This window comes from Protopterus annectens, chromosome 3.part1 (assembly GCF_019279795.1).
Source record: "Protopterus annectens isolate FY-2018-M chromosome 3.part1, PAN1.0, whole genome shotgun sequence".
Taxonomy (NCBI): domain Eukaryota; kingdom Metazoa; phylum Chordata; order Ceratodontiformes; family Protopteridae; genus Protopterus; species Protopterus annectens.
Genome location: NC_056732.1, coordinates 86,895,450 through 86,919,810, shown reverse-complemented (window position 1 = coordinate 86,919,810; position 24,361 = coordinate 86,895,450). Strand labels below are relative to the sequence as shown.

Genomic DNA, 24,361 nt, shown 5'->3' with positions numbered 1-24,361 from the left:
ACTATATATATTATCTTCCATAATATTTTCCATTTTGGTTTCAAATCTCTTTTGTATTATTCTCATAAAGATATTATAATCATTATTATTCAATACTATTGGTCTCCAATTGTCTTCTGTCTTATTTATGTATTTGTCTTTGTTTACCAGGAAAGTCCAACTGGGCAATGGCCACAGATTTGTTACATGTCTATTTACATTTATACATAAACATTAGTTACATTTCTATTTACATTTATACACAAACAGTAGTTATATTTATACATATACATTCTAAGATTTTACAGAGGTGGAAGTTACTAAAGAGAAAGCACATGTGCAACTTAGTGGATTGTACAAGGCAGCAGTTATGTATAAAAATTGTTTTGTCATTTCAGTAAGAGGTTGAGAATATTATGTTTAAGGAGAGAATTTAGATAGTATTTTGCAGTGAAAAAGTTTTAACCCTCTGATGGGCATGTACAGGACCAGCTTGGTTAAGATGTTGTTTAAGCAATGATTTAAAATGGGTTCATATCGCGTGATCGAAAATTGTAAACGGCGAACATGTATTGAGTGAACCCGATTGGTCGGAATGTCGAAACGTTGCGCGCGTAACACAGAAATCGACGTAGGGAATATTTTCCCTTTACTTCAACGCAGTGCAGTCTCGGAGTAGGAATATTTAAGTAGTGGGGGTATGGGGATGCAGCCCCCCACATGGGGGGTACCCCCCTGCCTACAGTGTTTAGGTAAGTATAGTTTTTTTATTTTTTATTTTTTTATTATATTTTCGAAATTTCATACATCGCTCATATGGTGTCGACCATATGGTGGTCGATGTTTGAAACTTTCGAAAATATAATATAGACCCATTTAATACTATTTAGTTTGTCAGAGAGTTTTATTTGCATGAGGATACTATTCCAGAGTTTAGCAACACATTGGGAGTACAGCGAGTCTCCTGCAAAATTATTTGACTTATTTATAAGTAAGTAATAAGAATTTGTTACTAGAACAAAAGTCCCTTGCGTGACAGTAGGGTAGTCTGATGAAGTGGCTGGTGCCACGAAAGCGCTCACCTCTTTTACTAATAAAGCTGATATTCTACATAGCCGTGGCTGCTACCTCCTGCTTTGTTTTTTAGGGTAGTAATAAGTTTTGTAGCACATGGCATTTTTCTGGATGATGAATGAGTTTGGGTGCTGTAGTTAGTTGTGAACATGTTAGGTAGCTGTGTAGTTCAAGCCAGTTTAGTTGCTTTAAGCTATGACAATGGTGGGTCCTATGAGGGAGACTGATAGTAAATTTAGCTATTTTATTGTAGCAAGAGACAAGTTTCTTTCTTTGAGTATTGTTTATGTTTGTTAGGATAAGAGCAACATATAAGAGAATCATCTGTAAGAAGGTGGCTAGAGTTTTTCCTGCAGTATCTGTAGGGAATCCATTGATCCTATAAAGGGAGTCTAGTTTCTGGTGTGTATAGAGTTAATGGTGTGCAGTATATTTATTATTTATTTACGTTTGTTGACCGGGAATGTCCGACTGGACGCAGGTCCATTTTCAGCGGAGGCCCAGGGAGAAAAGCTCCACAAATTAAAATATTACAGACATAGTTACAGATGAAGAATCCTAGCAATTAAAATATTGCAAACATAGTTACAGATGACGAACATAGTACATTCAGTAGATAACTATATGGTGGTCATATCTGAAATTGTCATCTATTGTAACACCTAGACATTTATTGCGAGTTACAGTTTCAATGACAATATTGTTTGCTGACTTTATGGTAAAAGATTGCTTTTGATTTTGGCAACTTTTTGAGGTAAAAAGCATTAACTTAGTTTTCTTGGGGTTGAGTAGGAGGTTTGATTATTTAAGCCAGGTTTCTACAGAGGAGAATTATTTTCGGCTAGTGTCTTGGAGCTTATTTATTGTTGAGGTTGCACATATTAATGTTGAGTCATCTGCATGCTGAACTAAACTAGCATGTTCAGTGGAAGTCATTAATAAATATATTAAATAGTAGAGGACCCAGGATAGAGCCCTGAGGGGACCCCTGTAGTAAGTAACTGGTTGAAAGGATGAGTAGGTTTGTTGCCATTTAGTGTCTTGTAGCCCACCAGATAGGTAACTAATGACAAGGATAGGTAACTAAGGAAGATAGGTAACTGTCTTCTTTCTTCCTTATGAATTTAAGCATTCCAATACATAAGTCTTTCTACATAAAACCGTTTTTTAACCATTCATTTATTATCTTTAAAAAAATATTTTTTGCCAATCCTTTTTAACCATTCATTTGAAATCTTTAAAAAAGTATTTTTTGCCAATCCTTTAATTTTTTTTTTACATTTCACACTGCCTAATCTATGTGTACTTGTCCTAATACTTTCTTTTTCTGTCAAGTTTTTTACTTTCCATGTTTTTCTTTACTACCTTCTTTTTTTTCTTTAAACACTTCTTGTATGTATTGTACTACACTAGTCATAATCTTTTCCTGAGTTCTTTCTATTTCTCCTTTTACATTTCTCTCATTACACTACCATCTTCCTTTAATAATATGTGTAAGTAACTCAATACTTCATCTCTTTTTCCTTGCAAAAATATATTTGTTTATATAATGGTTCTTGTATTTTTCTTGATTTCTTTCATATTATTCTTTTTCTTTGTGAAAGCATGTTATATCATTATGTTTTAAATCTTCCAACACATCGTTATATGTTCTTTTATATATTTTTTTCTCTATGTTTCTCTCATCATATTGCCACTGTAATTTTTTTTTATTGTTCCTTAAATATCATCCACCATTCAGACCAATTTTTATAAAATGTTCTCATAGTAATTATGATCTTTCTATAACTGCATTACTAATCTCTTTCCTTATTCATTCCATGTTTTCTCATTTATCCTTTTTATTCATATGCCTATTTTTTATATATTCCTTGTTTTTCATTTGTCTCTAGCCATACTGCAAGATGTGCTGTTTCAGATACCTCCTATAACTAAACCTTCTGATACTATAAAATAATTTGTTTCAGTTCTATACATACCCCTTTGTAACTCCATAAATTTTTGTACCAAAGTTTTAACTTGCCACATCTTATTACTTCTGACATTTTTCTTATATCATTTCCTTTTTTTATGCTTGCCTCTTAAGTCACAGTTAAAGTCTGCTGTTATTGTAATATTCATATTTATCACCACATACTCTAAAATTTAATGAAATAAGTTTTCCCTTTCTTTACAGTTAGTATGATCATATGTTATAATTCTGTATACTTATTCTTTCCATTTTAATTCTTCCAATTTTTGCAAAAGCTACCTTAGAATATTTGTGTGTAAACTTTAAACAGGGTGTAGTACTGTTAATGTAACCAAAAATTATTTAAATCATCTATTTTTCCTGTCCACAGCAGAAATATGTCATCCAGGAACCTGAAGTATCCAGAAATGCAGTTCATATATTCAAAACAGAATATAAAATGGCTTTCCCAAAAATACATGATAAGGTTATCAAGAACAGGGGCACATCCCACCCCCGTCACTATCCCTGTATTTTGAATGTAATATTCCCCTTGAAACATCATAAAATTGTTGGCTAATACCAAAGTCATCATTTCAGTTAAAATTTCAGTCATTATTTAAAAACCCATATGCCAATACTTCTCTAGACCATTCAAGACCACTCAAATGTGGAATCACAGAGAAAAGGTCAACTACATCCATAGTAACAAAAAGCATATTGTCAGAAAAGTGATCGTGTGGTAGTGAGTCATTAAAATGCCGAGAATCTTTTAGTATATGTTTATGCATTGAACCAATCATTTTTAATATGGTGGTGCAGCGGTTAGCATTGCCGACTCACAGCAAGAGGTTCTCCGGTTTAATCCTCGGCTGGGGTGCCTTCTGTGCGGAGTCTACATGTCCTCCCTGTGGTCACGTGGGTTCCCTCCGGGTGCTCCGGTTTCCTACCACATCCCAAAGACATGCTATAGGTGGATTGGACACTCTAAATTGGCCCTAGGTGTGAGTGGGTGCGTGTGTGTGCCTTCTGTGGAAGGTTGGGCGCCGGGCTGGCAACTCGACACCATAAAACTCCACTGCCAATCATGAGCGGACAGGTGATCCGCTGTGGCGACCCCTAACCGGGAAAAGCTGAAAGAAGAAGAAGTCAATACACTTAGCCAGAGGTTCAATTTTTGAGCCTCTTGCATCTATAGTTAGACACACTGGGGGATTAAGAATGTTTTTACGGATCTTTGGAATCTCAAAGATTGTTGGGATTCTAGGGTTTTCCACTTGTAAAAAAAATCAAATTACATTTTTGTAATACAATGTTTAATTCATTCACAGAAAAAATTTCATACATAACATCATTCAATAATAAATTGACATTATTTTCTAATAGTCAACATTGTCCATTAGGACCACACCCCCTCCTTTGTCCAGTTTCATTACTTGGACGTTTTCTTTCCTTAAATTTCTCAATAACTGTTGTTCTTCATTAGTTAAATTACTGTTATTTGGCATACTTTCAGTTTAAAACATTTCTAAATCCCATTTCACATGCATACTCAAAATTCTGTAGGGCTTTATGTAATGGGGGGGGGGGTTGAATAAACTCTTTCTGCTCAAGACCTGATAACATTGTGGTACTTTGTCATCTTTAAAAAAGTAATAAAATACATTTTTCTGATAAATACTTTAAGTTCTATCAATTTCCCTGCTGTGTCACTTTTTATGTGGGTACAAAGTTTTCAGACCCTCTCTCAAATAATAGAAAAAATCTTCTATGTACTTCTAAATGGATAAAATTGTAAATATTGAAACCATTACTAATTAAAACAGTACTTTGTTGATGCATTTCAGGGGTCCGTAGAGTTTCATCCTCAAAGAAACTAATGTCACTCCTGTCAAAATGTAGTAATATAATGTCTGAATTACCTGCTGTTTTGATCAAATACAAAGAGACTGAGATGCAGAAATTAACAGAGGAGATAAAAGAGCCGGACTCCTCCATTCATAATGATGTACTGTTTGATGTGACTACTTATTCTACAATGTTTAAAGTGATTGACAAGAAAACTAAAGAGAACTTTGAATGCAAACAGAGGAAGTTGCACAGTGATTTAATGGAATACAAAAGAGGGGAGATGTACTCCAGGGTGAGGAAGAAGCTGATTGGTTGAAGGTAGCTTGAAGATGATTCATTAGAAGTGGATTTCAATCAAGACAATGAGAGCATCCCTTTAGAGGATGGACCATGCAAATCAGCAAGACTCTGCAACCGGCAGGTAAACACCATGATGGCAAGAAATCCGACGTACATGGAGGTAGTGAGAAAAGGAAATTTGGTGGACAGCCAAAACCAGCATGGGAATGCGAGAATGAACAGGAAAAATTGGAATTATAAGTAAACAATGACATTGGATTACTAAGTTTGAAGGGGTCCTAAATTTGTTTGTTCTAGGACGAAACTCTACAGAGCCCTGAAATGCATCAACAAGGTACTGTTTTAACTTGGCTTCAATATTTACAAGTTTAGCCATTTAGAAGTACACAAAATATTTTTTCAATTATATGAGAGAGGGTTGACCTTTGTACCCAGATACAAAAGTCATATAACACAGATAATGATAGAACTTAAACTATTTGTTAGAAAAATGTATTGTATTACTATTTTTAAAGATGCTGAAGTACCACAATGTTATCAGGGCTTGAGTAGAAAGAGTTTATTCAATCCCCCATTACATAAAGCACTACAGAATGTTGAGTATGCATGTGAAATGGGATTTAGAAACATTTTAAACTGAAAGGATGCCAAATAACAGTAATTTAACTAATGAAGAACAACAGTTATTGGGAAAGTTAAGGAAAGAAAATGGCCAAGTAATGAAACTGGACAACGGAGGAGGTGTGGTCTTAATGGGGAATGTTGACTATCAAAATAGAATGTTCAATTTATTAATGAATGATGTTCTGTATGGTTTTTTTCTCTGTGAATAATTGCACATTGCATTCAAAAATATTGATTTATACTTGAATGAACTAGTTTTGCAAGAGAACATTTCAAAAATGGAATTTGAGTTTTAAAAGTGGAAAATCCTAGAATCCTAACAATCTTTGGGATTCCAAAGATCCACAAAAACATTCTTAACCCCCTGCTGCATCCAGTTGTAGATGCAAGAGGCTCAAAAACAGAATCTTTGACTAAGTTTATTGACTATGAATTAAAAATATTTGGTTCAATGCATAAACATATATTAAACGTTTCTTGGCATTTTCTTGAATTACTAACCCAAGATCACTTTTCTGACAATGTGGTTTCGTTACTATGGACATAGTTGACCTTTTCTCTGTGATTCCAAATTTGACTGGTCTTGAATGCTTTAGAAAAGTATTGATAGAGTGTAGGTTTTAAATAATAGAATGATTGAAATTTTAACTGAAATGATGAGTTTGGTATTAACCAACAACTGTATTATGTTTGAAGGGGAATACTGCATTCAAAAACATGGGTAGCAATGGGGGCATGATGTGCCTCTGTTTTTGCCAACATTATCATGTATTTTTGGGAAGATCATTTTATATTCTGTTCTGAATATATGAACTGTATTTCTGGATACTTCAGGTTCTTGGATGACATATTTCTGCTGTGGACAGGAGCAATAGATTATTTACATTTTTTTTGTTACATCAACAGTACTACACCCTTTTTAAAGTTTACACACAAACATTCTAAGGTAGTGATAAATTACTTGGATGTGCAGATTTCAAAAGATAGTGACAATCAACGTTTCATATTGAATATTTATACAAAGGAGACATTTTCTATCTCTTATTTGCACTTTAATAGTTTGCACCCCAAACATCAGAAAAGGGGACTAGTGAAAGGGCAGATGGTCCAGGTAGCAAGAATGGCATCAGAGGAAGGAGTGTTGTTGCAGGAAATAAATCAGTCAAGTTATTAAGTGACAGAGGTTATCCTGATGAATTCTTTCACCAATGCTTGACAGGGTTATTTTGAAGAGGATCCAGGGGGAATATGTACCACTGCTAGGTTAGATCAGCAACAGTGGTGTGGAAACTAAAAATAAAAAATCAAGAGGGGTTTGAAAAAGCGATGGTGATAACTTTTCCCACTAGTGTGAAGGATTTAATGAGAGTGATGCTAGACAATTTTTTTTTTTATAACCAGTGATGATATCGTTAAGGTGCATGTTGGAACTACCCCTAAATTTATTTTTAAAAGGAACAGGAACATTAGGGGTATTTTAGGAAGTGGGAATAAGATAACATCTAACATGGAAGGAAAGGGCAGGAAAGTCACATAAATATGTGGGAGGTGTCCACAATGCCCGTACATCATGGAGATAAAATTTCCACTACTAGAAAATGTTGATGTTAAAATACAGAGCAATGACTACTACTACTGCAATTCTGTAGGCATGGTATACTTGCCTGTTAGTTGGGCATGTTCTAGTTATTATGTAGGTAAAACTAGTGGAGCTCTGCCTACAAGAATCTATGAGCACTTGTACGATATCAAGAGGGGATATTTAAACAGTTCCAACACCAATAACTTCCGCTCGGACAGCAAGTGCAACGGGTCAAAAGAAGAACTATAACATAAAAAAAACTGCCAGCACTCCATGTGGGAGGAAAAATAGGCTTTAATAAGTCCAACCACAGACCGGTTTCGGCCAAAAGGCCTTTATCAATGTATAACAGCAACTGTAGTCAAGTAATCCAATATATAGGCATATGCAAAAACATAAACAAAAACCAACCTATCACCAATCTAATTACAACTGATCATTTAAACCAGGCGGAAATAGTCCTCCCAGTCTAACTATCCAAGCTTTTTCTTTTTTATTTAATATGTTATGCCATCCAGCCTAAGCATTTCTAGGACCATATACTTTATCAGTTATAATAAATTGAAATTTAGCAGTAGCATGATTGATGGTGTGGTTGTATAATGCATTTATATAGATTTTATTTCTCACATTGCTGAGGTGTTCAGATATATGTAACCTCCTAGGTCTGGAAGTTTGACCTATATAAAATGTTGAACACATGCAGACAGCTAAATAGACAACGAAATCACTGTTACAATTGGCAAGTGTATTAATCTGGCAAATACGAGGTGTGTTCTTTCTGGTAAACTCCTTAGTTTGGCCAATGTGTTTACAAAAAGAACAATGACCATAGGGAAAGCAACCAACCATTTTGGTGCCATCTAATATACCCTGAACCATACTAGATAATTGTGGATGACGTTTATACTAGCTGAAATTACCGCCTGAAGTTTTGCCCCTGAGAAAGGAAAAATGACATCTGTTACTCAATAATTCACACAGTCGATCATCAGCTAAAATAATATACCAGTGTTGTTGCACCAAATCCATGAAATAATGGGTGTTTCTACCATAGGTGGTTACAAATCCAATGTTATGATCCAGATTTTGTGCATTTCGACAAAGATTTAACAACTTGTTTTATTGAACGAGGTTATTCTTCAGCACATATGGAAGTTAAAAAATTGCCTAGAAGTAATTTGCGTACATACCAGTCATAACAGGAATCTGGATCATAACATTAGATTTGTAACCACCTATGGTAGAAACACTCATTATTTCATGGATTTGGTGCAACAACATTAGGATATTCTTTTAGTTGATGATCGGCTGTGTGAATTGTTGAGTAACAGATGTCATTTTTCCTTTCTCAGGGGTAAAACTTTGGGTGGTAATTTCAGCTGTTATAAACGTCATCCACAATTATCCAGTATGGTTCAGGGTACAATAGATGGCACGAAATTGGTTGGTTGCTTTCCCTGTGGTCATTGTTCTTTTTCTAAACACATTGGCCAAACTAAGGAGTTTACCAGTATGAACACACCTCGTATTTGCCAGATTAATATACTTGCCAATTGTAGCAGTAACTGGGTTGTCTGTTTAGCTGTCTGCACGTGTTCAGCATTTTATATAGGTCAAACTTCCAGACCTAGGAGGTTGCGTATATCTGAACACCTCAGCAATGTGAGAAATAAAGTCTCTACAAATGCATTATACAAACACACCATCAATCAGGCTACTGCTAAATTTCAATTTATTATAATTGATAAAGTATATGGTCGTAGAAGATTTTCTTCGTGTTTCACTGTTGCAGTCCTAACATATGGGTTATCCAGCTCCCGGTAGCCCTCAGTCGGCCCGAATACCAGAGTCCTCGGTATATGATGTCGGCTGCCGCCAGTTGTAAAACTGATGTCAGAACGTCAGGTATAAAGGGAGGCAGCCGACACCATTTCCTCAGTCCTTCTTGCCGTGGAACCCGAAACAGACGCAATTCACACTAGTGCCGGTCAGCCGTTTACCTTCTTTTTGCTTTCAGACTACCAAGTTGAAGACACCTTCAGATAAGTACCCCGCTGGGGATCCTCTTTTCTTGCTTTAGCGAATGTCAGATAAAGTTAATAACTGTCTTGCCTGTGGAAAACAGATTCCGCACCGTGATTTTCATTCCTGTTGTATAACTTGTTTGGGCCTTGATCACGACGTCCCTAACTGCGATCTCTGTGCTTGCTTTAACCCGCGTACCATACGCCGTAGAGCTAAGATTTTGTATAAGCATTTTGGAGTCTGGCCTAAGTACGTCGGTATGGCGTCTTGTCTCCTGACATCATAAATACCTAGGAAACTCAAAGACAGGGACCGCGACAGGCCTAGGGTTAAATCTGCTGACGACACACTGGTGAAATTGGTCGTCAGCACAGCGGTAGTCAGTGAGGCGCTTTCGCAGCCCCTGCAGTTCTCAGATTTTCACCTACAGGCCTCTGCCAAGACCTTTACGGAGTCCTCCATGCCACAGGCTGTTATTTCATCTTCAGACCCCTCCACCTGTCGCCATCTCAGATGGGTCCGGAGCAGCTATGCAGGCACCGGCTTCTGACGCCTCTTCTTTTCGACATGAGACCAGAACCAGTCCCGACTACCTTAGTTCAGACTTCTGCCATTGCTAGGCCTCCCGAGTCACTCCGGATTGCTAGCAAACCTTCCAGTCGCAAACCTGCTCACAAGCAAGCGTCGGCCTCCACTCCTGTGCCTCAATCCCAGTTGGTAAAGATGGCTGGTGAGCTTCTTTCCCTGATTAAGGGCTCTCATCCCCCCTTCCAAGAGGGCTAGGGAATTGTCTCCTGATGTTTTGTCTGTCTCAGATTCTGAAGTTTCCAGTATTTCTGCTGGTGAAGAAGGAAATTCTCAACTTTTTTCTGGCTTTGAGGATTCTGATGCTGAGGACTGTATCCCTTCTGCCTCCCCTCCAGAAGATTTTTTCCTTTGGGGATACTTTGAATACTCTTAGGGAGCACTTTAAATGGGAATGTCAGGATTTTCCTCAGTCTAAGAAAAGAATCAGGGAATTTTTGGATTTGCCACAGCATAAGCCTCTGGCTATACCTCCAGTTTTGGAAGTTGTGGATGATGTTTTCATGGAAAATTCTTTAACTCCTAATTCTGTTCCTCTTGCCCCCAGAAAACCTGATAGGTATTATAGGGTTCCTGATTCACATCAATTCCTTTTTAAAAACCCTACTGCTGATCCTGAAATTATTTCTCAAGGCCCCAAAGGTGTTAAGGCTACTATTGCTAAAAACCCTGTGCCTTCTGATAAGGAGTTTAGGGCCTTGGACAGGTGGGGTAAAAAGTCTATACCTCTGCAACTCTTGCCATTAGATCTGTGAATTGCCTTTTTCACATGCTTAAGTATCAGCAGCATACTTTGGCGGCTATTAAGGCTAAACATGGGGATATTCCTTCCATGTCTGGGAAAAAAAGATTTACAAGACTTACTGAATTCTGCCACTTTAGTTAATAAGCATTCACTTCATTGTGGTTTTGAAACTTTAGAGGCTTCCTGCAGAGCAGCGGCCACTGGTTCTGTTATTAGAAGGCATGCTTGGCTCAGGGAGCAGCCTCTTTCTGAACCTGTTAAAAATCTAAATTGCTGGATGTTCCTTTGCACAAAGACAATCTTTTTGGTAATAACACTGAGGAGGTACTGAAGAAGTTGGAGGATAAGACGAAATCTATGCAAGCTGTAAAAGATTTCCTTCAGGTTCAGCCTGCTCGGTTTAGTAGGCGTTATCCTTCCAAAAATTGGTCTTTCCCTGATCCTGGCAAGCAGGGTCGCTCTAGGCCTAGGAGTTTCAGATCCCCAGAGGGCAGGCTTCTGCCCCTCAAAGGGCTAAACAATGGCATTCTTCTTCTGCTAAATCAGGGAGTTCTAATCCAGCTTCCCAAAGCAAGCATTCTCAATCACTCTGGCCTTGTTGTGCCTACCTCTGCAGGCCCTGGGTTTCATTTGGGGGGAAGGTTAGCAAGGTTCGCAGAAGTATGGCCTACCATCACAAACGACAAATGGGTGCTCAGTATAGTAAACCAAGGTTACAAGTTTTATTTTCACATCTTCCCTGTTCTACAAGGGTACCCAGACATACCCAGAACTCTCAGGGCAGAGGTAGAAAATCAAATTTCTTCTCTACTGACTATGGCGGCTCTAGAGCCTGTTCCTGCAAATCAGACAGGCCTAGGTTTTTATTCAAGACTTTTCCTGGTGCCCTATTCTGGATCTGTCTATTCTAAACACTTTTCTGGTGATTCCCAAATTCAAGATGCTCACTCTTCAACAGTTACTACCCATGCTGGGCAAGGATTCATGGCTGGTAACTTTGGATCCCAAGGAGGCTTATTTGCACATCCCAATAAAGGAAAGTTGCAGGCAGTTTCTTTGTTTCAGGGCTGGGGAGCAACATTTTCAGTTCTCTGCACTGCCCTTTGTCTTGTCTACTGCTATCAGAGTTTTTACGAAGTGCCTGACTCCAGCCATTGCTTTTTGCAGGCAGAGAAACATTCAAATTTATCCTTACCTGGACTACTGTCTCATTCAAGCAAACTCCCCAGAATAACTAGAAAAGGATTTGGAGTTCGTGAAAAACATTCTTACCTCTTTGGGTTACACTCTCAACTAACAGAAGTCAAAGTCGGTTTCTACAAGGGAGATTGTTTTCCTGGGAGCGAGCCTGAATACAGCCACCCAGATGGTATTCCTCCCTCAAGAGAAGCCAGAAGATCTTTTGGCTTACTTCATGAACTTGGCAAGCATGACCCAGCTCTCTGCAAGGCAATTTCTGCAAGCACTGGGGTTCTTGGCTTCATGTATTCTGATGATCCCATATGCAAGGCTCCATATGAGAAATCTTCAGTGGTACCTCAATAATATTTGGTGTCAACACACACAGGACTTAGACTTGATTCTTCCCCTAATTCCTTGTTTGCAAATGGAGTTCCTCTGGTGGGCGACAGCCTGTTCTCAAAACAAGGGTCTGCCTTTCCGCCCACCACCTGCTAGCCAGACTGTCAACACAGACGCCTCAGATTTTGCATGGGGGGCTCATCTAAAAGGCAAGGGCACACAGGGGACTTGAAACACCCAGCAGATTCATCTGCACATAAACTTAAAAGAATTGATGGTGGTGCAGCAGGCCTTGCTAGCTTTCAAGGACCTACTCTACCCTGGGACTCTGCTGTTCAGGACAGACAGTACCACAGTCATGTGGTACATCAACAAGCAGGGGGGGAACTCACTCTTACCCCTTGTGCAGACAAAGCATGAGATTATGGTCCATAGCAGCTTCCACGGGCTTACATCTAATAGCCCAGTATCTCCCAGGGTGGTTAAATTCCTTGGCGGATCATTTGAGTAGGCATGTTCTGGATCCTCATGAGTGGCAGTGGAATAAGGTCATTTTCCATTGCATCACTCAGCATTGGGGCACTCCACAAGTGGATGTTTTCTCCTCTCACACCAGTCATCTCCTTCCAACCTTCTGCACCAGCGAGTTTCACAACAAAGCTTGGAGGGTGGACGCTTTGTTCTTCCCATGGACACAACTCTCAATTTATGCATTCCTTCCTCTGCCTCCTCTTCCCAAGTGCTGCTAAAGATAAGGGACAAAAAAGCAAAGGCTATTTTTATAGCACCAGATTGGCCCAGGCAGCATTGGTATCCCTTTCTTTGCAGCCTCTCCCAGGCTCAACCTTGGCATCCTCCCCTGGTACCAGATCTGTTGGTTCAGGAAGGGGGAAAGTTTCTCCATCCTCATCTTCAAACTCTGCATTTAACTGCCTGGCTAATACTTTAAATCTTTCCCAACAGGTGGTTGAAGTTCTTCATGAGGCCAGGAGGCCTAGCACCAGAAAATCCTATGCAGATAAATGGAAGAGATTTTGCTCTTGGATGCAGGCTAAAGGAGAAGACTCTTCTCGTCCTTCTCTTTCCCTCATTCTTGATTACCTAGCAGGACTGCTTAATGGTGGACTTTCCTTTTCTTCAATCAAAATTCATGCTTCAGCAATTTCTGCTCATTGTTCTTTTGAGCAACTCATTTTTTCTCACCCCTTGATGAAGCAGTTCCTGAGGGGAGCTAGCAATGTTAGACCTCCCAGAAGAGCCCCTACTCCTACTTGGGATCTTAGTTTTGTCCTGGAAAAGCTTACTCTACCTCCCTTTGAACCAGCTGCCTCTGCAGATTTCAAATTTCTCTCCTGGAAGACTGCTTTTCTTTTGGCTATTACTTCAGCCAGAAGGGTTTCGGAGCTGCAAGCCTTAATGGCAGTAGAACCTTTCATTATTTTTCATTCAGATCGGGTTTCTCTGAGAACTAATCCTTCCTTTATGCCTAAGGTGGTTTCCAGTTTAACCCTTAACCAGTCTATTCACCTGCCTACCTTTTTCAACAATCCCCAGAATAAAGGGAAAAGGATTCTGCACTCTCTTGATGTGCATAGACAGCTGAAATTTTACTTAGACAGGACTAAATCCTTTCCAAAATCTGAACAGTTGTTGGTTAGCTTTGCTCCTGGGGCTCTGGGTAAAGTTATTTCGAAACAAACCATCTCCAAATGGATTGCTCATTGTATTCACTTTTGTTACCTACATCATATGTAGGTTCCCCCTCAGGGTATTAGGACCCATTCTACTAGAACAGCCTCTACCTCTGCAGCTTTTCTGAGAGGTGTGCCTACTAAGGACATTCTAAAAGCAGCTACTTGGTCTTCTGTCCATACTTTCACAAAACATTACAATCTACCTTTGTTTTCTAAATCTGGGGCTGGTTTTGCCTCTGCAGTTTTGCAGGGCCTTCTTACCAACCCATAACCTGTGATTCTTCCTCCCCCCTTTTGTCTTTTTCCTGGGCTTTGGGAATCAACCCGTATGTGAGGACTGCAACAGTGAAACACGAAGAACATAGTACAGTTGTGTACTCTTACCATAAGATTAGATGTCCAAGTGTATTCACTGTTGCAGTCCTGGTTTACCACCCTCCATTCTCCTTTTTTTCCTAAGGCACAGACTATATATTTTAATTTTTTGTATGACATGTTTCCAGGGTGTTTCCTTCTTGGGTTTGCCTTCTTTTGGGGGTTCCTGATAGTTAAGGCAAGAAAAACTGAGGAAATGGCATCGGCTGCCTCCCTTTATACCTGACGTTCTGACATCAGTTTTACAACCGGCGGCAGCTGACACCATATACCGAGGACTCTGGTATTCGGGCCAACTGAGGGCTTCCGGGAGCCGGATAACCCGTATGTTAGGACTGCAACAGTGAATACACTCAAATATCTACATTTATGGTAAGTTTACACAACTGTACTGTCTTAGGCTGGATGGCATAACATATTAAATAAAAAAGAAAAAGCTTGGATAGTTAGACTGGGGGGACTATTTCCACCTGGTTTAAATAACCATTTGTAATTGGAATGCTGATAGGTTGTTTTTTGTTTATGTTGTTGCATATGCCTATATATTGGATTACTTGACTACAGTTGCTGTTTTACATTGATAAAGGCCTTTTGGCCGAAACCGGTCTGTGGACTGTGGCTGGACTTATTAAAGTCTATTTTTCCTCTCACATGGAGTGCTGGCTGTTTTTTTTTGATGTTACAGAGATTTAAACAGTGCCTTAAATATATGCAATCTTGTGAGAATTTTAATTTTAAATTGAACGTGATTCAAGGGGAGGACGATGACACAACATAATCGAAGAAAAAGAGAGTTGAGATGGTAACAGGTTAAATGCAGCAAGACTTCCAGGTTTGAATGACATGGTATCATTAAAAAGCATGCTTCAGATGTTTTACAACAAATTGTAGAAGCAAGTAGTTTATTATGTAACAAATATGGGTGGTTGAAGGCTAATTGTACAAGAATTAGTACTGGTTGGCTTTTTTTTGGGGGGGGGGGCAGTTGAGTATAAAAAGTTTGTAAAAATGTTATTATTTTATGTTCTGATGAAGTCCCATGTGGAGAAAAGCACTTAACAGTAAAAAGGTGGTTTATATGCATTGTGTGATTCTTTTGGACCTCGATTGATTTTTATGCCAACTGTGGATTCTCATATTTTCTCTATAATACCCCCCAGGAAACATCTCCCTTCATTTTCATCCTCACTCTGCCATACCATTTCTTTAAGTAAATCATCACACAACACTTCCAGCTGGAGGGCTGTGCTTATATATCCATAATTTACTGGCTCATCTCCATCAGACAGATTTCTCTGAAACATTTCCTCAGAATCCTGCACACATTATCGTCTATTTATATTTCTCTGGGCCACCTCTGTACCTGGAATGGAAACTAGACGTGCTCCTCTAAAAAATGGGTCCAATTTGCAACAGTGACAAGTAGGGGAAGTTCCCCAATGCCCTTTCCAAATTGTCCTTAGTAGTATGATTACCACTTTGGGTTTCCCCTGAAAAGAGGCCACTAGCCTAGTCTAACTAACCCAGCCAACAGAAAGGATAAATAAATACATAATATAGATTAGAAGTAAAGTTTTGTCAGACTAACCTTCTGTTTCTTTTAAAATAAGATAGGTGAGTTAGGGGCTAGGCTATGTAGTTGTTTGACTTCAGTAAAATTGCTTCTCAGTTACATTTTTTTAGCTTAAACAGTATCTGGGTTTGATTAAAGGACAATGACTTGATAATATAATAGCTTAGTGGAAGATTAGAAAGAGTGATGATAGTCAGTCAGCTAACTTAAGTGTCTTTGCCCACATGCATAAATCTCAACTGTCCAGGTTTTCACAGAATGTTCAGATTTTTGCCTCATATTTTTGGTCTTGTGGTTGTCTAGCAAATCAGTGAGAATTGAAGTTCGTAAGTAATTATGTACATTTGAATTTCAGACTTCATATCCTTCAGAAAATGCATGCTAATACAAGTTATTTAGAAACTTTCTAAGTTTATAAGAGCAACAATTAAAACATGCCCCTATTTTTGGTCCTTTGTCCCCCATTATTTTTGGCTTTGTCTAGATTTCTTCAGTTAATGGCTGAATGGTGAGCTTACATGCAAAAATCAGAATGACTGCTGTATCCTGTAGCATTAAGACAGTGACACTCAGAAACTACTTCTAGTTATGTAGCAGGAGGGAAAAGTTAGGGTAAAACTCTAAAAAGATGCTAACAAAAGTAAAGGTGGCTTGTGGTTACCTTTTTAACTTCAGCAGTAGGTTATTCAGATTTGCATGTGTACTCCATCTTGTTTATATTTTCATGTATGAAAGGTGCTTAGTGATGCAAAGAGCATAGGTTACAGGAGACAGATGAAATGCTACAATGGTAGTGTATTTGATGTCTTCTCAGAGAATTATTTGAATTACTGTGCTGTTTTGTGTTGTTTCACATTTGCCTCTTAAGTTGTTTGCAGTCACTGAAGGATCAAAATGCTTCTTGCTGTTAAAAGTATGGGGAACAGAATTCTTTGTATGAGAGCCAGGCATAAAAACTGATAACTCAAAATGGAGAGAAACATCTAAATTTTCTTGCTTTTTTTTAAGAATACAAGAAAGCACGGCAAGAAATCAAGAAAAAGTCGTCTGATACATTAAAACTGCAAAAGAAAGCAAAGAAAGGTAAGAAGCATGTTTGAAGTCTTATTAGTAGCCTTTCCAGAACATAGTTTCTTAAAACTATTGTAGAACATCAGTACACTCGTTAGTTCTACTTTCTCTTTAAAGTGTATTTGCATCTCTGTGTTTATAGCTTATGAGAAGAAACCTCAACTCTGCTCACGTTTCCTAGTCCAGACTTTATAAATAAATATGTGTAAATTCTCGTAATTAACTGTAAGACTTAACATGCCATTTAGTTTTAATTTGCACTTTCTGCCTTTCTCTTTGGCTTCTTGATAACATTTTACAGTTATTTGTCATTTGAAACAGTCATGTGATTAACCACCACACATTCTTCATAAAGCCTGGAACTTGATCTTTGACCCGTGAAAAGAAAGGTGACGGATAATGTTACACAGGAGCAATTATAATTATTATCATTATTATTATTATTATTATTATTATTATTATTATTATTATTATTATTATGTTTTTTAGAGTAGTGAATTAACATAAATAACATGCTTTGGGGCATTATATTATACAGAAGAAATACAGATTCCACCCAGATAGCACTGAGAAATTAGAACTTAACCCTGGGGCTGAGGAATAGCAGCACTAACCTCTGTACCACCTTTGTGCTGATATCTAAAGATGTAACCAGTCATACTGTATGTGAGCAGCTAAGTAAATGTTTTTCTGAGTGGCTATCAAAATAATTGCCTTACAGATGCTAGTCCTTCTGAGTTAATTCCTTCAATATATTTATGTATATAAGTTATTAGAGATGAAATTACTCCATACCTCTCAACTGTTAGTGATTTTCAGGGTCCTACCTTATTTTGGCTAACAATTTTTCTATGCCCTGTTAAGACTGACGGCTTTGGGAGAAGACACTGTAAATTACTGTTAATAAATAACGGCAGTAATTAGAGTTACAGACTTCTATTCTTCAGAAAATTCAGGTTAATTCACGCATTCACCTCCTGTTCAGTCAGCTTCTCAAGTTAGTAGCACTAATGTTTTAAAAAAATGTCCCATGTTATTTCTGAGTCTGTCCCTTATTATGAAGGTAAGAGATTGAGAGCTATGAATTACTTATCTAAATACATTTCTATTGTTATAGGAGCAAGTGCTGAAATGATGCATTCAAATTTGGAAATGCAGCATTTGGATAGATGTGCACATTTTAAGTGTGGATTATAGTAGGGTGCAACAACCAGAGGTTGTGAATACATAATGGAAGTTTCTGGCTACACCCATGATTACTTCCAGGGATTGTTGACATTTAACTACTGGTACCATCAAATAGCAGTGGCTAGCACTGTCAGACATGAAGAATGTAAACACTGATCATTAGTCTAGAACCTGGTAGACTGAAGCCATGTGCACAGGCACAGGTTATAGGGACTGTGCTTGTTTGTTTGTTTTTTTCCATCTCTGCGGCAGATCATTGTTGGGATTTCGTCTTCTGAAATCTCAGTCTCTTCAGAAGTTTTGCTTCTCCTTACTCCTCTAGTTGCCAACATGCTCACCTTTTGCCAACACATGTCATAGCATCACATGCCATTCTGTGAAGATGAGACCACCATTTCCATTCAAACAAAACACCAAATATAAAGACACTCCAAAAACACAAAGAAAAAGACCTCCACGATAGGAACCACACTGACACCAAGGATGATTAGGTCTCAGAAATGTATTCTGGTACCTTGGCCTTTCGCCTTCAAGGAATAGTGCAAAGAATAAAATTACATCCATTTATACCCCAGATACAAAGCACTAATAAGTTAATTGACCAATTACATAATCAATTATGCAAACTTTCTAGCAGGGAAACTAAACACACACAGTAAATGTGCAAAATTCACCATGTGAATGCAAAAAATATTAATGAATACTCCAAAAATTTCCCAAAAAATGATTATACAAAGTGTAATTACTATCTAAATTCATACGCCTGGGAAATAGAGTATGAAAATTAATAATCAATCTGCATTCTAACCTATTTAATTCCCTTTTGAAATTACCTCTGTTAGCTAAAGGTCGTGCTAATATACTATTTGCTGACCCCCTCATGTTTGGACATGAAATGAGCCACTACCGGCCTTTCCATTCTGTGCCTCCTGATGTCCCCCAAATGTTCCAAAATACGTATCTTAACCTTTCTGGTAGTTTGCCCAATGTATCAACATGTACAATCACATCCACACCCAATGATATAAATAATGCCGCAAAAATTACAATTATAATATTCTGTGGCTGAATATAACTTTCCATTAATTTTAATTCCATTTAAATTTCTTACTCGTTCACATACAGAGCAGTTACCACACCGGTAAGCTCTCACTCTGTTCCCCGCCACCCTTTTAGAACTATTTGCATTCCCAGGCTCTGCTATGCTGCTCAGATGTTTCAGATCTTGATCCTAGTTTCCATTAAGAAGGTTCCAGGATTCATTTCCTCTGGATTCATAAAACACTGACATCTTACTGCCACAAAACTGTGATGGAGTGAAGTGAGTCTGTCAAATTAAGGCAAAGCACATGGACATTGTCTTTAGAGTATTGATTAGATCACAAAGACTATACATCTGTCTGCTTTCATGTCTGATAAGGAGTCCAAGGCTGTGGACAGTGTAGGTAAGAGGGTTTTCTCCTCTGGTTTAAGGCCCTTAATAAATTAGGCTTTTGGGATACTGGTAGGTCTCCTTGATACTTGGTCCAGGAGTCTCTGGTTAAAACCTTTCCTTATGGCAGCGTTGCTCAGGGATATTGCATGTGGACATATTTGTACAGATGTTGTGGCCAGATAAACAGCATTAGGCTCATATCTGCTCAAGGTTTCATTTAAAAATGTACTTAGTAGAAAACAGAAAAAATACCCAGCCATGAGTTTTGTCAGAAGTAGCAATTACACTGCATCATACTGTCAAAGTACTCATATAGTAATAACATAAAAACACCTCTTTGATGCTTAGCCCTTGAGCAGATATGTAGACTCTGATGCAAAAATGGTAACACTTGAAAATAAAACCACAAGAGACTTGAAAAGTGTTTCATACCCCACACCTTATACCCAGGGCAGTACTGCTGTAGTTTGCCTCATCTTGTGCTTTTGGAGACAGCATGTACACAAACATCCCCTGTACCACTTTTCATGTGTAGATTTGTCATATGATACGAAGTAAAATAAACAGAGTGGAGAAAATGTAAAAGAAAGACTTCCACACAGATGGTATGAAATGTCCTCTACTTCAAACATTCTTACAGCTAGTATGAAGTGAATCTGAAAAATGTGTAACTGGCCATGTCTGACTTTAGAAAAAGACACAAAGCCATTCTGCAACCGTAATAGAAAAAGAATCCAATCAAATAATCACTGTAGAAGCAACATATTCACATCACTGCACACATCAAATAATGTAAAAACATAGGTAAGTATACATGTACATGAGTACGGGTCTACTTCTAAGAATCGAAAACCAACTTACCCGAAGACGAGTTTACCGAAACGACAACACCAAACCGTTACTTTACCAAACAATCACAATACCACATTTTTTAACAAGGTAAGTATGCACTTGGCCAACATGTAGAAATTTGCCCTTTTCCCCACTGTAGTGTGATCCCAAAGTTGGTATATTTAGTTAGGGGGGTGTGGGGGTGTAGTCCCCCACCTGCATGGGTTTGACATATTGTTGTGTGTTTCCTGGTTCCATGTTGGCCAAGTGCATACTTACCTTGTTACAAAAGTCGGTAGTGTGATAGCTCAGTAAAGTAACGGTTTGGTGTTGCTGTCTCGGTAAAGTCGTCTTTGGGTAACTGGGTTTTTGATTATAAGAAGTAGATCCATGAATACGCATAACCACACATTTTAATCTAAAGCCATACTGAACTTGATACAAAGGACTTGAAAAAGAAACATGTACTGAACTGTCCAAGTTATTGTTCAATGTATGTGGATAATAGCGGCTAAGCCCCAGCTATAGTCCAATGTATCTTACTCTGTTTGGGTGGTCAGTCAGTTTTAGGCACTTCCATAAGATAACATTGCCCAGAAAGTCAACATATTGAGGCACCATAAGGAGGAGTTTAATAGTCTTTAAACCCACTGCCAAGTGTCACCTTACCCCAGCCATATTCATTTTAGCTGTAAGTTAGTCCAGTTCATGAAAGACAAAAAAGAGAACAAAGGAAAAAGTACTCATAAGAGAGAAGCCTGATTACATTATATCTGAGTCGAGCATCACAGGCAGGACCACTATGTTTCCTACCATTAACGATTTCTGACAGCATAATTCTGAACAAAACCTACAAGAAGGAAATGTAGCCTTCTTTCTCCACAAAGGTTACAGTCATTCAGATTGATTGTGGTCTAGCATTCACTGCTTGTTGGGTAGTCATATTATTTGGACCCTTTAAGTTACCAGTTCATCTGCAGTAGTCGAGGTCATTGGGTTTTTATATATATTTATACACCCAAAGCTGACTGCCTAAATATCGACCACATATCATCAGAAACACAGAAGTTGACAATGCATTAACATTTGCCGAGAAAACAGCTTCAGTGCATGAAATTTCATACTTTTAAAATTTAAAACAAAATAAAACGTTTTTTTTTTTTTTTTTTTGCAGGGAGGCAAGCTCACTGTGTCCCCACACCCCCTGCTAATTATATATACTAACTCCAAGATTGCATAGTCCCAGATGAAAGGGAATATTCCCCATTCCAGCCATTGTCAGTCTTGCATACCTGTAGATCAACTGCCTAGTCGACTACATGCATTTGATTTGACACCTGTTGACATTAAACACACTCAAGATTTTAACTGCCACACACACATATATATATACATTATATATATATATATATGTATATATGTGTGTGTGTGTGTTTACACACACACATGCACACATAAACACTTATATATATATATATATATATATATATATATATATATATATATATATATACCATTTGTTAACTGGGTTGATGCATTGGTCCAGAAACCATTTTCAGACATGGCCAAGGTTATAAGGATTGAAACTGCAGATGTTTACATGATTACAAAGCCTGCTTGCAAGGACTGAACAGCATCACTTTTAGAATGTTGGTCATGCTCTGTAGCAGCTTGCATCCATGGAAGCTGCCTCATTTGCCCTGCCATAGCTGTAGCTTTACTTGTATTATCTGTGTGATAAAAGCTTTTGACTTTGTGTAACAGGAACTTTTTGTCTTTCTTCATTTTTTTACACTATTGAATGCTAAACTATGATGTTTACGTTGTGCTGAAGAACTTCTACTACTTGGTAAAACCCAGCCCCCTCTGTCATCTTTGTCTCTGACTTCACAAAGACCCATTTCCTTTACATAAGACTTTGTCAGAAGTATATTTTCTGATATTTTCACAAAACTGTAGCCACGCTAGTTAGTTTCTTAGGCAGACATAGCCTTAATCCCCTTCCAAAATGGTGAGTTTCCTCCTTTCCAGACATGAGAGCTTGTGTTTGTTTGTAACATTAAGCCCTGTAAAGATAAAAGACAAGGTAAAGAACAATGTAAACATTTGGAAGCAGAAGAACCAGCTAATAGACTATGTTAAAACTCATAAAATATGCAATGATAAATGAGTATAAAAAGGTAACCTAAGGGAATTTCCAAGGTATTAGCCAACTGAATAACATTATAATTAGATTTCTTCTAATATGCTAAAAAAATAAATTATTTAAAAAGCAGTAAAAGTTATCAATCAGGATAAACATTTGGTTACTGGGTAGCAACCATACTGCCTGGCAGCAAAGAAGAAATTTAGAAAATGTACAGGGAAACTCACCCAGAAAAGAAGACAAAGTTCTATGTGGGAAGAAAGTTGTTCAGCAAAACGTAGTTCAAGTTGCAGCTGTAGCAGAGGCGATGGCTTACAGCATGTTAGAGGCAACAATAAATCGAATACAAGAGAGGTGTTTAAAAGAAGTGAGATTCTTACAGGGATATATAAAGTCACAATGCAAAAGGCTGGAAAAAATAGAAGAAGGACAGCTTTTAAGTAGCCATTCAGATGAGATGATTTGCAGAAATGAAGGAAAGATTGGCTAAACATGAAACTTCTTAAGGAGAACTGTTCAAAAACTGATAGTGTTTAAAAAGTGGAGCAAGCAGAGAAAATGAGTTTATGCTATACCAGAGAAACTGGAAGGAGAAGACTGCCTTGTGTTTATTAAAGTACACATAAGCAGCTGGACCTGCATTCCACAGAGCGATTTGTGTATTGAGAGTACATCATACGTATTCACCAAACGTAGCTGTTGGAAAGGATTTGAGACCTAAATTATTAAAGATGCAGGCATACCAACACAAAGAGCTCCTCCTGACAAAAACGTGGAAGAAGGAAAATATTTTTAAAAAATGGGGACACCACAACAATACAAGATTATTCACTGTACACCAGGTAGAAAAGAAGCAAGTTTATCCTGACAAGCAGCGGCTGTTGAGAAGCAGATGTGAGGTTCAGGTTGCAATATCCATCTGTTTTCAGAATATTTTTTTTTCCTGGAGCATCAAGGGCATTTTGGGACGACAAACTGACTGTGGAGCTTTGCCAACAAAAGAAGGAGCTAGCAAGCTAAATGGAACTCTGCGTCGCAATCCTTTGACAGTAAGAAGACTCGTAAAGAGACTTTGTCAGTGAAACATTTTCTGTTGTACCATGAAAATGCTTCCGCAACAGACTGACTAGCAGAAATTGGAGTACTGTGTACACAAACCAGAGAAGTGTAAAGCACTACTCCTAGTAGATGTATGTTAGACATGAGAACTGGAGGAAAAGGTTTAAATTGGTGGAAGAACTGTAAAGCATAACCCGTACTTTATTTATGTTTAGAAGAACCCAACATAAACTGAAAAAGTAACTTATGTAAATAGCATTTGTCATAAACTGAAAAAGTAACTTATGTAAATAGCATTTGTCATAAACTGAAAAAGTAACTTATGTACATAGCTTTTGTTTTTCCAAATATTGTATAGAGGTTTCTTGATGTAAATTGCATGCTGTTTTGTAAAGCAGTTCTGTATAGCATGCAGTTAATGCCATTGTAAATGTGAGGAAGGATGAGATTGTTATTATTTATTGATGTCTACTCTTTCTTAGTTGTAATGTATCCAGGCTTTGCACAATAACAAGGTAAGAAAGTCTGGAAAGAAGCAAATCAAAATTATTGTAATGTTTTAAACTATGGAGTGTTTTTTAAAGAAAGAAAATGGTTAAAATGAGGAAATTGTGAAAAACATGAAGAATTGTAGTTTGTCATTTCCAAATTATTTGGAGCTTGTCCACTGACACCTGCTTTTTGGCTGAAGGCAATCAACCTGTAAGTGCAGACAACCATGAGAGGTGTGAAGAGTAGATTCTAAATGA

General features: G+C 37.9%; 1 protein-coding gene across 3 annotated transcripts in view; it reads left to right on the top strand.

Annotated features, from left to right (window-relative positions):
* The window catches only part of MTSS1 (MTSS I-BAR domain containing 1), a 1,668,097-nt gene that overhangs the window by 1,212,893 nt on the left and 430,843 nt on the right, over positions 1–24,361 (top strand). For all 3 annotated transcript variants that reach the window (XM_044066600.1, XM_044066599.1, XM_044066601.1), the window contains exon 6: positions 16,891–16,965. In XM_044066600.1, coding sequence (XP_043922535.1) covers positions 16,891–16,965 — 75 coding nt within the window. The remainder of the gene's footprint in view (positions 1–16,890; positions 16,966–24,361) is intronic.